Source organism: Astyanax mexicanus, chromosome 9 (genome assembly GCF_023375975.1).
Source record: "Astyanax mexicanus isolate ESR-SI-001 chromosome 9, AstMex3_surface, whole genome shotgun sequence".
NCBI classification, from domain to species: domain Eukaryota; kingdom Metazoa; phylum Chordata; class Actinopteri; order Characiformes; family Acestrorhamphidae; genus Astyanax; species Astyanax mexicanus.
Window position 1 is genome coordinate 25450754 of NC_064416.1, and position 18370 is coordinate 25469123.

The 18370-nt window shown below is 37.8% G+C and overlaps 1 protein-coding gene across 2 annotated transcripts in view; it reads left to right on the top strand.

Moving 5' to 3' along the window:
* Positions 1-18370, top strand: part of necab2 (N-terminal EF-hand calcium binding protein 2) — a 148768-nt gene that overhangs the window by 56641 nt on the left and 73757 nt on the right. For both annotated transcript variants that reach the window (XM_049483494.1, XM_049483493.1), the window contains exons 4-5: positions 3440-3465; positions 7346-7443. In XM_049483494.1, coding sequence (XP_049339451.1) covers positions 3440-3465; positions 7346-7443 — 124 coding nt within the window. The remainder of the gene's footprint in view (positions 1-3439; positions 3466-7345; positions 7444-18370) is intronic.

Genomic DNA, 18370 nt, shown 5'->3' on the forward strand with positions numbered 1-18370 from the left:
CTAAGCTTTTGTCCTTTATGCCATTTTTTCCCCTCTTATATTACTTTTACTTTACATGTTAAGTAGTTTTAAAAGCAGTATTTTGTACACGTTTTTCTTGACAGAAATGCTTGAGTTCTTTAGACCCAATTTTAAACCCTAATATCTGTACTTCTACTGTACATCTAATAAATGTAAATACTTTTGAAATCTTGGAATCTAGAATCAAAAGAAAGCTGTTATTTCTGCCAGAGTCGCTTGTATGTTCACAGACAATTCCAGCCAGATGATAGAACCGGTCATGATCATTACTACACACTGCACTGTCTACTGTGGGTGGTAATGTCTATGGCGTATTTCTGGTTCATATGTAACACTGGGTACATATGAGCACATTGTCTAGTGTTTAGCCTTACTCCCAAGATATAACCTCACAACCTGTACAGGTGTTTGTGTTCTCAGGGCGAGCGTCTCCTGTGGTATCAGTTTTGCTCATTTTTGCTTTAATATCGAACATAAGATTATTTCCTAAAAATACGGTCAGATTGAATCACTGTAAGGTGTTTTTTATCTGTATCTTGGTTATCCAACACCCTCCAAATGAAGAGTAAAAGAAGAGAGAATGATGACCAAAGAACAAGAACAAAGCCTGTGGCCATACAGTGACCGCCTATGGACTGCGTGTCGGGTGAGAGGTGAACTTCAAGAGCTCTGGAGAAAAAAGATGGACACCAGGATCCTCAGAAGGGAGAGGTGGACGAGGTTCATTAGCCCGGGTCACTGTCACTCTCTATCTGCCACCGCAAATGTCATTTCTTTTCTGATGCTCTTTTCTTCTGTGGTGGAGGAGGAGGAGGAGGAGCATCCTTTGCTCCTCTTCGATGATGACACCTCTATTTAAAAGAAAGAAGAAGAAAGAATCTCGAGATCAAAAAGAGGTGGAGAGAGAGAGAGTTAAGGAGAAAGAGAAGGAGAGAAACAGAGATGAGGCAGAGATGAAAGAGTATGAGGATGGACAGCAGACAGAGCAGGTGAATTGCTGTTTTCTAACCTCTTCATTAGCTGTGCTCTTTTCATGATCTTCTCTTTCCTCCTACTCAGTCTTTCAGCCTCCTTTTGTCCTGCCAGGTCCTCTGACATACTGTTTACCACATCAAGCTCATTATGGGATGGCCACACACTTTTGAAGCAGGAGAGCACAGCAGCGAATTAGCATTTCCATAGCATCTAGTGCTTCAAAAGCCAAATCTGGAAATACTTCACTTTGTCTACTTCTGACAAACACTGAAATTCTCCTGTCAGTCATTTCTTCAGTGCATTTCTAGGAATATAAAGGGTTTTGGCCTCACAGGTTCCCAGAGGTACTCGGTGCTGTAATTCAGTTCAGCATCTGTTACACAGTCACTGTAGGTTGTAGATGTGTCTGACCTCACAACACTTTCATTCAATTGTAATGGAATAATGTAAAGGTAACACAAATTGAGTTTAGTATTATCTTACTTTGTCAGGGAGTTTGCATTAAAATTACATTAATCTCTGATGTAAAAAGATGCTTTGCATCAAAGTTAGACAATAAGCTATTTTTTTTTATCTGCAGTGCTTGAGGTGATTTTTTTTTTTTTAATTGAGATATATCGCCTGAGTGAGTTGTTTTTGTGAAATACGGTATGGAGATCTTTAGGATGTGCCTTATCTTTGTTCTTATAAGTGCAACATCTGAACTTAGACCTTTCCCATTGGCTTTCTGCATCATCTATTTGCATACTGGACAATTTGATTCTTAGATACATCTTGATTCAGACATGGACGATACTGAATCGATTCACAAATGCCAGAACATGTATGCCTTTTGCATACACAGCTTTTTATATTAAATAGAGTGAATCATTATGGTAATTACAGATACTTTACTTTACAAATGGTTAAAGTAGTCATGCAACGAGGAAAAATAAATGCTGTGTAGAAGTAAAGTATAGCAGACCTCTGAATTATAATTAAATTGAATTGTAAGTTGCCAAGATGTTCCCACCCCGTAGTGACATGCTAAATTGTGGGCACAGATATTCCCCTTTTTTGTCTCGTACAATGTTAAAGTGAAAAAAGGAATGGAGCACTGTATAAAAATTTAGTCCACCCTCTGATAACTTTTACTGATATCTCAGACATTAATTAGTTGCAGCATTAGCATTAGTTGCTAAACGCTAGCACTAGCGGATATACTCACCCAGACAAACCAAGTCTCCCTGAAGCAGCGGGAGTCTGCAGCAGATCATGGTGGAGGCAATATTAATAATTATTGTAATATGATATGAAATGTTTTTGATGTTTTGCAATTTTTTGTGATATTGTAACTGTCAATTTTTCTCAAATAAAGGAAAAAAAGGAAAGCAGAGGCAGGGCCTTCCAAAAAGAAAAAAGATAAAACTAATTTCACCTCTGAATACTCTAAATTTAATTAAAAAAAAAAAGTAAAATTAATTAATATAAAAGTAAAGTTTCGTTATCCTTTGGTGTGTATCCTTTGGGGGGGATGCAACTTGGGATGTCTGCTCACCTTTGATTAGCTAATGCTAGCCAGTGAAAGAGTGAAAGAGATAATGCTTAACGTGGTTAGTGGGTAATGCTAATGCTGCTCCAACAGCACTAGCTGGGGTTAGCAGCAGGTTACAGGCCGATAATACTCACCTCTGAATGGCAAAAGAGCTAGCGCTTACCACGGTTAGTGGCCAATGCTTACTGCTGGATAACTAAACTATCCTTAACTTGATTTTTTTCTCTAACATACAATGTATAACAAATACATTTATTTTAATTATAAGTTTTAAGTTGTTCAACAAAGCTTATGTTAATTTATTTAAAGCTAGATTTTGCCTCAAATCTGTTCTGCTTAGTGAACATATCAGAGCTTACAGTGTATAACAGCCTGTACTCTGGACACACCCACACACTCACTCAAGAAACACACCACCATCCATCACCTCTGCCATCAGTGGCTCATTGTTCCTGTGTTATTCTTTAAGCGGGTAATTGATTTGTCTGAAATACTCTCATTTACATAGTGAGCCACTGCTCTTCTGGTTTATTGGCTGGATACTAAACTGAGGAGACTTTGGTGCACTTCCTCCCTCACATCAATTCACTTCACAGAGGGCTTTCTCTGCTCTGCAGCGCTCGGACATGTTAATGAAGTGTGATCACTCTTTCTGCCCAGGGCCCATTTCCGTAATCAGTGGGAATGCATTAAAGAACCTGTGAAGGGGGTTGTTTGTGTTTGTGAGTGTGTGTGTGTGTGTGTAACTACCTAATCTAATTCCGGATCTTTATCTCAGTGATAAAGAAGCTGATGTGATTTACTGTATCTGCATGTTTGAATTTTTCCCTGTTACTTACCCCTCTCTCCCCCTGCCTCCCCTCTTTTCTATCCCTCCAAACGCTGCCCTCTCTACCTGTGGTGTGTTAGTAATGTTGACACTAAGGAACTATGTGGTGAGTATCACAAAAAAGTGTCTGTGTGTGTGTGTGTGTGTGTGTGTGTGTGTGTCTGAACGCATGTTGTGTTTGTGTGCATGCAGATACAGAGATTCTTGCATGAATATGGTGATGAATTTCATCATTATTGCTTCCAGGCTCGTCTTATTCTCCTGTGTATGAGAGTGACAGCTAGATAAAGTCATGCAGATGTTTATCATCTCACAGTAATGACTGATAAAAACATGTTCGCAGGGCTTAGTTTTTGTATCTATTGCTGGTAGGATTAGCAGTCGGAAGCTGAGCAGGTTTGTGGGTGCTTATCAGGTAGCATCTTAAACTCTAACCGGGGGGTATTCTTATTATTAGGGTTGTCCCAATTTTCTGTTTTGCCATTTTACATTTAGAAATAAATAGTTTAAAGAAGAAACAGATTCATCAGTGTTTGTTTCAAAAAGAAACATTGGCAGAAACGTGTCTTACAGTTGTTGTTGAGAAAAGTTCCAAAGTTTTATAATAGGTTTTTCCAATGCTCCAACATATCGTATTAAAAATGCACCCTGTTAGGACTGTCCTGACTCTCAATTTGTTTGACCATTTGGCTGTTTAATATGAATATTTAATATTTGTTCATGTTTTGTCCCTTATTTAAATATCTAGCCATCAAAAAATCCCTGTGCTTGACTTCCAGTGCTGAATTACACCAGATAAAGAAATATATATATAGTGGATATGTTTTGAGCGTTTTTTTTTTAATCAGTAAAACAGATGCGACATGATCTTATTTGCAGCCTAATTTAATTGCTGACCTGTAGTATTGGGCCGTCATATGGATTTGTGGAATAATGAAACGGACGGCACGCATCTATTTATGTTTAAAAGAAGCATATTATTTGTTTCGCTTTAAACATTAAAATTGATGTTTAAATGAATAAACAATTGCCAACATTTAAAATAAGTGTATTAGGCCTTCAACTACAAAGAAGCAGAATGAGACTGCTTTTTTTATTTTCTTATGTTTTCTATTAAAACATAAAAACCTAAATAAGTGTCTCAAAAATAACACTAGATAAACCATTAGAAATAATATAAATTATTGTTGAGATTAAGATAAAAAATTATCAGCCTGAAACTGTTTAAGAAAGCTCTACAGCATCTCCTGCTTTACTCATAGAACTAAACTGAAAGATAGTGCTGGTCTGTTTAAATCAGCTCACCCGTTTGAAGGGGTTTGCCATGTTCGATGCTGAGGAATGAAAATTTGCATTTAACCTTGTTTGGATTCTGCTTCAAAAGTTGCCTCAAGACTTTTTTTTCCCTGTTATATCATTATTGCCAGCCAAATGCAACCCCCACTCTGCCTCAGCATCTCAGCTTCACATTTTCTCTACAGTGAAACACAAGCATTTGTTGCCAGTTAGCCCCAGTTAGCCTACAATTAAAAAAAAGTCTTTCCCATTACTTATAATTCTTCATTATAATTGGAATATGGAACATGGCAGCAGTTTAAGGTTTATTATACCACAGTTTGTACCAACCCTGCAATGTGATTGGCTGAGAAGCGTTCTATGAGTGACGTTATCAGCCGGTAATGCACTGTAACCAAAATTCTCCGTGTATAACACATACAGGTAACCTAGCAACAATGCGGCGCTTACAAGCCAAACAGTTTAGCTACAAACAGAGCAGCAATGGAACTCTTTTAGCTCATGGAGAGTTTATAACCAAACAGATCATATTTTCTCGTCCTCTTTAACTCCAAATCTTTTAACAAACAGCGATAATGAAACTGTGGTATAATCACAATACACTTGAGGTTTATGCTATGTTGTGTAATATTGGCTGACGGTATAACATGAACCTCGAGTGTATTATTGCTTAAGTATTATTTAATTTGCCCTTTGTAAATTTGCACTTCCTGTGATGTGGCGCTTATTTAGTGTCTGGGCTCTCATTGAAATTGTTGACCTTATTGACAATATCCTAGACATTACTGATTACTCAAATACGTCAAATTGTACAACAGCAGTCTGGTCCCTCAGTTTAAACCAGTCATGCTTTTGTCTCAGAATTAGAATTATTAGAACTATAAATTAGTATTATAAACACACTTCACAGCCAGTGCTCAGCAGTAACACAGAATTCAATCTCCACATTTAATCCACCAGTGCTAATGAACCCTTGGCCTGAAGTGTCCTGACGCAGTGCAGGTTGTGCTGTTTCTGCTAAAGCAGAATGTTTCCATTTTATTCTGTCATTTTTAACCAGCTGTGACTTGTAAGTAAAATGCATGGCAGGAGTGTATTTTCTACCCCAGTGATTCTCAGCCCAGATCCTGCTGCTACAAACCACAGCATTTGTTCAGGTGAACTGAGTGTGTTTGAATAGAGCTGTGGAGCTTCACTTCCAGAATCAGAGCTGAAAAGTACACTTGTATATGGCTTTGGTGGTGTTTTGTTTGTGGTGAACAACAAACCTTAAAGTGTAACAGCCATATTAGCCGCCACAATATGTTTACATTTTATATGCCTCTGTTTACATAAAAAAGGCATGAATCAGGATCATGGACCAACCATAGCTGACAATAATACATATACATTGTTTTTTCTTTTTATAAAACTAATATCCAGTTTTTAAATCTGTTCAAAGACATTAATAATATCTGAATTTTATTACTTGAGTTAAGAACTAGAGATGCTAGGCTAACATTGCTAAGAGACCCTGGACTTAGACTGTCACTAATCTCTTAAATACACACCCAAAATGTCTTTCAGCCCACTCACAACAAATTAAGATTATAATTAATGTCACTGTGATTTAGAACATATTTTGACATACTTTTAATCTACTGGCACAACAAATCTACTTTTCTACAGAGCTAAAAAAAATTAAAGCAGCTCTATTTATTACCAAATCCATGTTTAGCTTGTAAGGTTAAAACTAATTTATTTTTGGTTTTATTTTAGATTTAAAAAGCATGCAGATTAAAATTTTGGCATGAATTTACAAAAATGGTACTGATGACAGTTTAAAGTTGTATTCACTCTACAGATAAAAGTGGCCCAAATTTGAATTTCTCACCAAATCAGATTTGTTTGCGAAATTCAACCTCCCTATATCCAACATTTGTCTGAACTGACACACATCACTCAAATGATCAATGCTTAATCTAAGTTTCGAATGTGTATTGGATTCTGATAATTTATTTTTTTTTTCATTCTGATGTAAAAGTGGCCCAAATTGGAATTATTATAATTAAAAATGTCAGATTCAGTGTGTTTCTGCTGAACATACTGCCACAAACAACACAGTGTGTTATATATGTGAAAGAAATATTTGATTTGGCCAAATTTACCTGATTTGAGGATGTCTGCTGTCCAGTGTTGGATAGCACCTTTAGTCTGCATCTGTTATAAGAGATAAATCATGTTAATCAGATTTTGTGATGATATCACGCAAGCAGTCGTTTATTATTGTATTTTTCACACAATAAGGCGCACTGGATTATAGATTATATAAACCTCTTTTTTCTGGTCTATTTTCATACACAGTACTAGCAGCAGCCTACAGCCGATAATACCTCAGAACGGCCAAAGAGCTAAATTCCTGTATATCGTTGCACTTCAGAGGTGTGGCTTTACTGCTCCTTACAACCTGACCTGATACAATTCATACATAAGGCGCACTGGCGATTTTTGGGAAAATTAAAGGATTTTAAATGCGCCTTATAGTGTAAAAATACAGTACTTCCAAAGAGTAAGACACTGATAGTTTAAGGTTCTTAGAGTTTAAGTGTCTCTGGTCTGTCTTGATTGTTTGTGTGTGTGTGTACTGTCCCTGTATAAAATGTCTAATTGTCTCTTTTGCTCTTCACTTCCTTTCTTTCTTTATATCTCAGACTACTTCGCCAAACACATGGGGGACTATGAAGGTGTGCTGGCATCCCTGGAAACACTCAACCTTTCAATCCTCAAAGCCATGGACTTCACCAAGAAGGTAAGCACTTTAGGTTCTGTCTGAATGTGTAGGCGCACACACACACACACACACACACATACACATACAAAAACACACATTTTATAACAGCAGTTTGTGCACTTCTTCACCGTGGCCTTCACTAAAATGTCTCTAGAGATCGATATTCTTTAAGATGCCACTCTTTGTGCTCTGTTTTTTTAGCTCCATAATGAATATCAACGTGTTTAGCTGACGCCCCAGTGCAGCACGGCCGTGTCCGATATTAGAATTTGCGGCCTCCGATAAGCCTGTGCTAATTGAAGTCTCTGAGGACAGAAATATTGTGCTGGTCTAAGGTAAACGAATATAGTATGGAGTGTGGTGATGAAACTTGTTTGTGTATGTGTGTGTACAGGCACATATGCATGTTATTATAGCGATTGCAGGCACTCTTGCTAAATATTGCTAAATATAACTGTTCATTTGAAAGCTGCACTTGCATATTCTGTTTGGTATTTGTTGCTCATTAGAACTCAGGCTGACAGCAGCACACACACACACCATTCTTCACTCCCTCCACATTACAGAGCTTCAGATTCACAGAACACATAAAAAGCGCTTTACTTCACTTACTTCAACTTCATAGGGGCTCTGTCCCTGCCCCCATCCCCCTCTCCGACTATCTCTGCCTGACACTCTGCTACTCCCTCTCTCTCTGTAGTGGGTTTTCTATTCACCTGTTTTGCTCATTTTAAAGAATGTGCATAAAAAAAAGTAGGAAATGCCAAAAAAAACATGGAAAATGTATAAGATCACTAAACCTAAAATTAAAGGATTGATGATTAAATAAACAGTGATGTATCAAGCAGTACAATGTATCTTTTGTACATTTTGTACACAGTGTCTACACAAAAAGAGTTAAAAAGTTACGATTACACAAGATGTTTCCTCAACAATCTGTACTCCCTTATAATACACTACTCCCTATAGTACCCTATATTTTGTGATCCCTATAATCCCTATACTACCCTTTGTTATCCTCTAGTACTCCTCTACACAATTTACATTCCCTATATGCCCCTTTACTGTACTATGCTATATTACCCTATACTTCTCTACACTAACGTTTACTCAACTATACTCCCTGTATGTCCTATAACACATTTTAGTACCCTCTTCTACAATGTGCCCTGTGTTCCCTATTTTACCCTATACACCTTTATACTACCCTTTACATCAGGGGTTGGCAATAGGCAGTCTCGGGTCAGGTGTGGCCCGCAGGCATGAAACTCTCTTTGGAAAGCTTTTGTGTATTTTTCTTCCCTGTCTCTCTGTCGAGCTCAGTGTGACTTTAGTCTCCACCCGTTCTTGTTTTGACGCACGTTCTTGGGCTCCCTATCTCTTTATAAGGGTGTTTTTTTTTTCCCAGCCGTGTCCCAATTCACTAGCCGGTGCAGCGATAGTGTATTGGACCGCAACCCTGACAACCTGGGTTCGATCCCGAGTGAGGTGTGTTTATTTAATGGCTTGGAAAATATCTGGCCTGCAGCCAAACTTAATTGCAGACCCCTGCTTTACATGAATATCCCTATACTGCCTGTTATCCATTCTAGAGCCAGACCAACACAGGTACTGAAGAAAAACTGCACTGAATATAACTTTTATTGGTTACCAGACAAACAACAGGCAGAAAAAAGAGGTTGTTCAAACCCTCAGCTCAGTCACCTATATAAAAAAACAGCAGAGAAAAGATAAGAAGTGTAGAGAGACAGGACGCTAGACTCCTGCGGCATGGAGTGAAAAAGCTACTCACTATAGTTTGTGGCTTGATTTTATGCAGCCGGTGAGCTGCGAGTGAGTGAGATCAGGTGTGCTTTTCAGCGCAAGCCATCCGCACGCTGTTCTCAGTCCCCACCCACATGGTGCAGCAGATTCTCTACAACAATGGTGCTGAACGCTGGTCTTCTGACTTCAGCACCATGGACAGCTGCGGGTTCCCTTTTAATAACATTCACCTATACACCCCCAAATTATCCCTATTCTACCCTACACTCCCTGTACCAGCTTTTACAACCCTATACTCTTTATCTCAATAACAACCCCCCCCCCCTTTTGTATACTACCCTGTTGTACCCTATTCTACTTAATTCTACCCTTTCCTACTCTAGTATACTCCAGTATACTCTGCTATACTAACTTCCTATACTACCTATAGTACCTCATATTCTATACTCCCCTATACTACTACCCTATACCATCCTGTACTGTGTGTGTTAGACTGCACTCTATACAAGTGTCCAGCTTGTACTTTAAATTACTGGCCCTATGGATGGCACAGCGTGTCAGGGGTTGCTTTAGCCATTCTGGAATGCTGAAACCAAAAGCTCATCTGAAAAAGGGATCTGCACTGCTGTTCCAGAACTGTCTGGTGTGTTTGCACTCCCAGATGTTGGTGGACTTGTCACCACAATTATTGGCATCACTGTGGTGCTCGCTCATAAACGGCTTGGACATGTTTTCTCTGTAAAAGCTGCTTTTGACACCTTTGTTGTAAAAAGTACTATATAAATAATATTTTAATTGAATTGAATTGGACTTCATTAGGGTATCACAGATATTTACTGCTCAATCTATCTGGCAACACACATATAAAAAGATTGTAGATGGCTGTGAAGATAATTAGTATGGTAGGATCCATTGTCATCTACAGTTTCTTTGGATAACTGAAGTGGATGGATTTACAGCTTATTTCACACTTTTGCCAACAATCTGTTAATGTCCTTTTCTTTCAATTCTCTCCTATTTTCTTTTTTTATTGCTCTCTGTATGACTTCTCTTTCTTGTTCAGTCTCTCTCTCTCTCTCTCTCTCTTTCTCTCTCTCAGCAGTGTGTGCCGTGTGAGTGATAGATCGTGTGGAGCTGCACATTATTACTGCAGGTTACAGCTTCTTAACGACCACAGAGCTCCAGGGCTGTAAAATATCCATCCCAATACAAACTGAGTTTACCCTTTAAATATTTATGACCCATTTAGAGTGTTGTGTGACTGTGTATGTGTGTGTGTCTGTGTGTGTATGCGTTGCTCAGTGTATGATTGTGTGTGTGACTGTGTTTGCTCATCAGCAGTGCGGGTTGTGCTGCAGTGACCTCTGGGACCCGGCACGTGGCCACTCTGATGAAAAACCGCTTCTGTTTAACTGCGACTTAAACGACTACAAACAAGCACAACTTCAGTGATTTAGGAAAGCTATTATTTCTTCCCTGTTTAGTGCTTTTCTCTCATTTCCTGAAATACCTCTCTCTACTCTCTCTCTCTCTCTCTCTCTCTCTCTCTCCCCCCATTCTCTCTTTCTCTCTGCTCCTGCCTGGCTCACTTATTGTCTCCTGTCTGTCATTTTCTCCAACCTTAGCTGTGCTTGTTCCCTGCTCATCTTCTGTACAGACGTTGCTGTTGTGTTCTGATGTTTCCTTCAGAGAGAAAGAGAGAGAGAGTAGGAGCTCACAGAAGCAATTTGTGCAGAATGAGAAAAATATTCACATATTTCTCTCCTCCTCTGTCTGCATGCTTTCCTGTTTACTAATTTTAACTGAGGAACATTTTTCAAAACTAGTAAATGAGTATACAGACCTTGACAGATGAATCAAATAACATGCCAAAATTATGGCATTATAGTTCATTAATGGAGATTATTTGTCACTATCACACATTTTATTTTATCTTCATTTTTGCATAAATGTCCATTTGTTACTTTTTGACATACATTTGCCAAATGGAGCAAAAAAAAATCTAATTGCAATGCCTTGAAATACAATCTTTTACATTGACTTTCATTGGAAATTAAAAATATATATAGTGTGAGGAGTTACAAGCTTTTTCTATGACCCCAGGAATATGCTGTTGGAGGTGCCAAAGACTGTATTTATTGAATATTTTAGTTGGTGTGAGTCATCCCACGAAACAATATCACAATACGTTATATGATATTTGACACGATAATTTATCACAAACTAAAACAGTATAATATATTGCAATATTAACTTTTTGTCCCACCCCTAATTTTGTGATATTTTGTGTAATAAGAGGGCTGCATGCTCAGATGTGGTTTTACAAGCTGATTTTTAACCCTGAGGTTTTGAGGTTGTTGCATTTAGCTTTGAAAGGCTTTACCAGTGGTCTGAAAATACAGTCTTTTAATACGTATAATATTAAGTATAAATATAATAAAGTCTATGGAATTTGCCTGTTTTATAGCTCTGTTTTGCGTTTAAAAGAGGATGCATTCATGTTATATGCCATAGGTCCACAGTTTATCTCTTCCATGTTTCTATTTCCTATTATTCAACAAAGCCAATCTAACTGAGCTGAAAAAACAGTTTTTGTTAGTAGCTGGTTTTAAATAATGAAGTTTTAAATAATGAACCTTTTGCAACTCGCAGACCATTCATCCCACCACAAAATATCCTACGGCACACAGCTACAGGCACAAAACTTCATATTTTGTTCATCGTTTAACCATATTCAAATATACAAGAGAGAGAGAGACAGAGAGAGACAGAGAGAGACAGAGAGAGACAGAGAGAGACAGAGAGAGACAGAGAGAGAGAGAGAGAGGGGCGCGGAGGTTCAGACAGAGATTGTTTTGTCTTGTGAGTGAGGGTAATATGATCTGGTGGTGATGCCTCCAATGCCGCCAATGTGTTATTCCAAGAGAAACTGTGTCATTCGATCCAGCTCATCTCCATCAGAAAACCACAGTCTGTTTCCTCTCTTCCTGCAAGTCCTATTGCACAAAAGAACAAAAGAAAGATAGTTGAAGAATTCCACATTATATGAGGCTGCATGTGCATTTACAAACAAAGAAAGGCCACACAGCCTTTCTGTATAGATCTCTTATTAAAATAAAATATTTTACCCTTTCACAAATACACTAAGGCCTGCCAGTAAAAGGAGGGAACAAAGGAGCCATACTAACTAAGTTTAATATTGTGTCCTTCGTACTCTCAATATTTTCACAGTCCAGTTAGAATATTATATCATATCATATAAACAGCTCTGAAAAAAATAAGAGACCACCTAAAAATGATAAGTTTCTTTGATTTTACCAAATTGAAAACCTCTGAAATATAATCAAGAGGAAGATGGATGATCACAAGCCATCAAACCAAGCTGAACTGCTTGATTTTTTGCACCAGAAGTGGCATAAAGTTATCCAAAAGCAGTGTGTAAGACTGGTGGAGGAGAACATGCCAAGATGCATGAAAACTGTGATAAAAAAAACAGGGATATTTCACCAAATATTGATTTCTGAACTCTTAAAACTTTATGAATATGAACTTTCTTTGCATTATTTGAGGTCTAAAAGCTCTGCGTCTTTTTTGTTATTTCATTTTCTGCAAAATAAATTATCTAAATGACTATATTTTTATTTAGAATTTGGGAGAAATGTCAGCAGTTTATAGAATAAAACAACAATGTTCATTTTACTTAAACATATACCTATAAATAGCAAAATCAGAGAAACTGATTCAGAAACGGAAGTGGTCTCTTATTATTTTATGGAGCTGTACATCACCAGACATAATCTAATCATGTTCTCACCATGTGATGGTCAAGAACTAAACTGTTCAACCATTATTGCTGTAGTTAGTTAAATAGCCTGATGTTTTTACTTTGATGGGGAAACATATGCATCTCTATTACTTAAAGAAATGGTTTAATCACTTCTATAGCCAGGGCCCTTTGGCCTGCTGACCAATAACATGTTCCAGAGCCCCTAGTTTCCCATTACCCCATATGGGCATGGTATTGAGCTACATGGCCTGAGGCCACTGTTTGCTCACATGCCTCTGCATTAAGGTCCTTCCCCAAGGGACCGAGTCCAATATAGCCTCTTCTTTAAGTGCATGGAAAGGCCCTGAGATTGATGTCCACGTATTGGTCTCTAATCAAATGGCTTGGTCTTTTGTTGGAGACATAGTGTGTACCCTGCTGATCGGTCTGACTCTCCCTATTCAACTCCCCATCACTCATCAGTGCTGCAGGTTCTGTCGCCGACTGCCAGTAATTATTAATGTAAATGGGATATTTTCATACTGCTTATTAAATATTTATGCTTTGACGGGCTTAGAGCCAGTTAGTAGGCTTAGTGTTTGTAGATTATTGTAATTGGATTTGATTGCACTAGTTCTAGTTCTTGAATAAGACATGCATTTTAAGATGTACATTGTGATTTTCTTTTAACATGGTTCTGTATTATGTCTTAAATGTACTTCTTACATTCCAACTTTATTATTTTAATTCCGTTAGAAATGTCTTTTTCTAGCTGTAACAGCACTTTTATTTTAATAAATTTTGTTAACTTTTCTTCTTTCAAATATATTAATTGAATCATGTTTTATTTATGCTTTATTCTTATTTTATTTTTATTTTCATTTTTATTGTTATTCTAATACATGGTTAAGTGGCTCTCTTTGTATTTTTTATTTGTACAGCACTTTGAATGACCATTGTGTATGAAAGGTGCTGTACAAATAAACTTGCCTTGCCTTGCCTATGTACACTAGGGGTGTGCCATATCAAATTGTACCCAATAATATCGCCAACATTTTTGAATATCGTGAACGATATTAAACCCTGAAATATCGTGCCGTATCACCCACCCCTAATTGTCACATCAGGGTGAGACTTTTTTTTTTGCTGTTTATAGCAAAAGAAAAGTTTACACTGTTCTCATTTCCCATTAAATATCTACTAGAGACAGATTATATCTGTCCAGTATCATTTATTTTACTGCAGCACTTGATATATGGAGAAATATGGAGTGCATTATTAGTATTGTGCAGTAGTGTATTTTTGAAAAAAAAAAAAAAAAATAGTGTTTTGTCATATCGTCAAGAGTATCATCATATCAAATATTGAACATAGAACACAGAGCCACCACTGAGCAACAAAACAAGGCAAGAAATACCTCCTCAGAGTTGGAAGAAAAAGAAACCTTGAGAGGAACCAAGACTCACATGTACATTGTGCTATCACATGTACTATCAAGGCTAAATATATTAGGTGGGACCCATCCTCCTCTGGTCAGACAACTTGTAAATGAATGTTAAAAAATCACTATACAGTCACTATACATCCTCATCCTATTGGTTTAGATGAATAGTCACACCAGAAGTGGAAGCATGTAGAAAATTCCTAGTTACCATATGTTTCCTGTAGCAGCAAATACGATTTACACAATGAGGTAAAATTTAGACAGTTCTTCCCTACAAATGTTTGTCAGTTCATCAGTATTTCTAGTATGCCTTGTGGCAACTACTCCTAGGGTGAGTAGCAGCAGGCCTGATAGCTGTCCTGTGGATGTACACCCAGGTCATTAACAAGGATTTTAGAGGCTTTTCTCTCTTCATCTTCTTCTTCGTGCCTCTGTATCACACTTTCTGTGGTACTGTTATAAAGATGTTTAAATCGAGGGATGGTTCATACTAAGTAATATTTATTGACAAGAACAAATTTGTCAGTAACCTGGTGAAATCCACTTTCTTAAACTAACACTTCCAATCTCATAATCTTAATTAAAACACTCGTGTGTGAGAATGCATGTGTGTTTGTCTGTATGACCAAATAGGGATTGGCATAGGGATCTCCCCTGTGTCAATGTTCAATGCAGTCCTCCAGGTTGAAAGTATGCTGTGAGCTATTGGCTGCCACTTCTTGTCTGTGTGTGTGTTGGTTAAATGCTTAGTGTAAATGTATATATTGTGTGTAGTGTAAATTCTGGGTTTCTTAAAAGGTGCTCCATAAGTATAACTTAATTCATTATTCATTTATTCATTCATTAATTTCATTAGGACAGTTTTTCACTTACCCTTTTCTAGCCTGCACTGTGAATGCTAACTCAGGTCTAATCTCATTTCTCTTTAGTACTCCTACCCCTTGTTTTTGAGGGGGAGTCTCAAGGGGAGTGAAATCCTCCCTCAAAGAATTGGGACAAGTCTTTAACCACCAGATACAGATATATAGCAGTGGAGCGCAGCAACCAGCGACTTAGCTGCTGGTTTAGGGCATCTTATGTCTTCAGAAAAGGGGCAGGTTATGCCTCAATTAAGTATTATTGTCTGATCCTTAATTCCTCTGTGATGGAGAGCTGAAAATAGCTTTGTTTTATTTATCTTTGTCTGTTGCACAATTTAAGGTGGAACGGGATAGTTAGTTAGCTAGCTAGCTACTGAAACAAATGTAGCTTGTCTCGCCATCTTGTTAGTGATTCTCTAGTGATTCTCAGTTCGAAGGCCATAAATTGTAGGGCCAAGGGGTGAAATGGGATTGAGCCATAGTGTGTAATTCTGTAATTGGATCCACTGCCTACTTGATTCTATCACCCTCTCAGGGGAACATATTTTGACATAGCTTCTTCCTTAAAAAATAAACCACATATCTGAACCACATGTCTAAACCCATACATTCTTGCTTAAAATTAACTTAAGGCTCGGGCTGCGACCGATGGCGTTTCCCGGGTCCACAAGAATACAAGTACAGACAAGAAGCAGAGTGAGAAAGGTTTAGGTTAGCAAATGATCTGAACACACTTAGTGTTAGTGATCAATATAGAAATCCAAACCAACTGCTTACATTTGCTTTTAATTGTATGTAAGAAACATTAGTTTCAACACTAATAGGTTTACCATTCAAGGGTCATTTAACCTTATGTTTTCTTATTTCTTAAACACTGGTAGATAATATTACTTCTACTTCTGTAGCTAATTTATTGAAGTGCAAGATTTTAAGTTGAGCATTTGTAAATATTTTTTTCCTCTATCAACCTCTGGTCAATATCCATACAGTGGAATCCCAGTACTGTCCTGCAGCCGTGAGCTGTTCTGGCTGTGAGGCTTTTCTCAGTGAAGCTGGATTCCCGCACTCTTCGAGGCTCTCATTAGCAGCTGCTATATCTGACAACTCTCCGAACAAATGAGCTCAATAAGAGCACGCCGTGGTGTCAGTGCAGAGGAAGCCTGACTTCCTCCATCTCCTCATGTCTGAACAAGAGAGCGAAAGAGCAAGATTACAGCAACTGAACGAAACAGAGAGCAGAAAAAAAAACCTTCAGCTCGCGCTGTCAGAGGTCCTTTATCTCCCTGCAGTTTAGTCACGATATAGCTAGCCTTGTTAGCCTTATAGTCAGTGAGGAGAGAGAGAGAGCATCTAAACCTTCGTCTCAGCATCGCAGCTGACAGCTTTGTAGGAGTGCTAGTTTTTTTTGGAGAACAACATTGTAGTGTACTCTGTGTTTAATGTTAAAAAAAGAGTCTTTCTCACTTTTCCATTCTATACAATCCACATTACTGGCTATCCTCCTAGTAACTGGTACATAACTCTCTAAGTGTTATTGCACATTATGGTTATGAATATGCTGCCTGATGCCTGAGACACTGTTTCACTGTAGTTTACAGATCAGTTTAACTATAAAGCTTTGCTGCTACAAATGGTTATTTAAGGTATGCCATAGAAAACAGTCACAAAAGTCATACAAGACGATTAGGAATCTGGGATGGATCGTCATTCAGTGGAAGTTCAGACAAGTTCACTGGCAAGACACAAGCACTCAAAGACACTAATTTGAGTATTTTCTTTGTCAAAAAATATTATAACCACTATATTACCATAGTTTAATGTGTAGTTTCATGTTTTAGGGGCATTTTATTCATAAAAAGCATAAGAAAATTTGTTTGTAGTTTGTCTCAATAGCTAGCTGCAACAGATGGAAAGATAAATTAAAATAAAAGCTAATTTTAGCTCCCCATCACAGAGTAATTAAGGAATGGACAATAATCAGACAAGCTAGTATTTCTTCAGACAAGTTAGTATTTCAGATCTTTTTTTGAAAAAGTAGATGCCATGTGCTTCAGACCCAAGATGAAAAAGACCATCCAGACTGTTATCAGCAACCAGTCCATAAGCCAGGGTCTGTTATGGTATGGAGTTGTCCAAGTATGTTGTGTCTTAGAGCAACATATATGCTGCTTTCCATAGACCATATTTTTTACATTAAGATCCATAAATATTTCAACAAGACAATGCAAAACTCATTACAACTTGTGTACCATGTGTAGCACATGCTGTAAACATTACAAAGGTATGGCTGTGGTAAAAGAGGTTACGGTATACTGGCCTGTACTGGCCTGCCTGTGGCCTTGAATTTTCCCAATATAGCTACTTCCAATCTTGCAACTACTATTAGTATCAGAAGATGAAGATGAAACACTGTTGCTTGTCTTTTGTTCTTATTTTCCACAAATAAAAGCAGCGAGTTGCACTGTGTTAGAATAACAGTGATTAATCTCAGTTTATAAAGGAGTTCAGCAAATTCTGTTACTCAAATACAGAACAGAGCCTAAAGAATAGACTTTTCATTAGATCCAAACACGAGAGTGCTCTACAGTACTGTGGTGTTAATTGTGAGGTCTGGGGATTTCTAGAACATGTTTTTTTAATTGGCTGTTTAAAAGGTGGAAGTGGCTGATGGAGGAGGGGGTGTGGTTTGAGGAGAGGATTTTTAAACACGTCTCATCTTCCTTCTGTCTGTCCAACACTACTTTTAATTAGCTCCTCTCATTAGCTTCTCTTAACTTAGCTGATGCACCCTGTTAAAACTTCAAAATTCAACACACTGTGTTTCATTCATTTTCTATCTATCATTTCTACAATCTCTTTTCCCCACCTACTCTATCTTATCTTTCTCCTTTCCTTCTTTTCTCCTTTTCTCTTATTTCTTCTTCCCTCTTTCCTCTCCTCCACCCTCTTATCTCTTTGTCTTGTCCTCCTCTTCTGTCTTCTTCTCTCTTCTTTTCTTTGATCCTTTTCTCTCTTTTTCCTTTAATATTCTTCTGTCTTTTTTGCCTTGTTTTCTCCTCCTATCTTTTTATCTTATTCTCCTCTCTTCCTTTTCTCTTTTTCCTTTCCTCC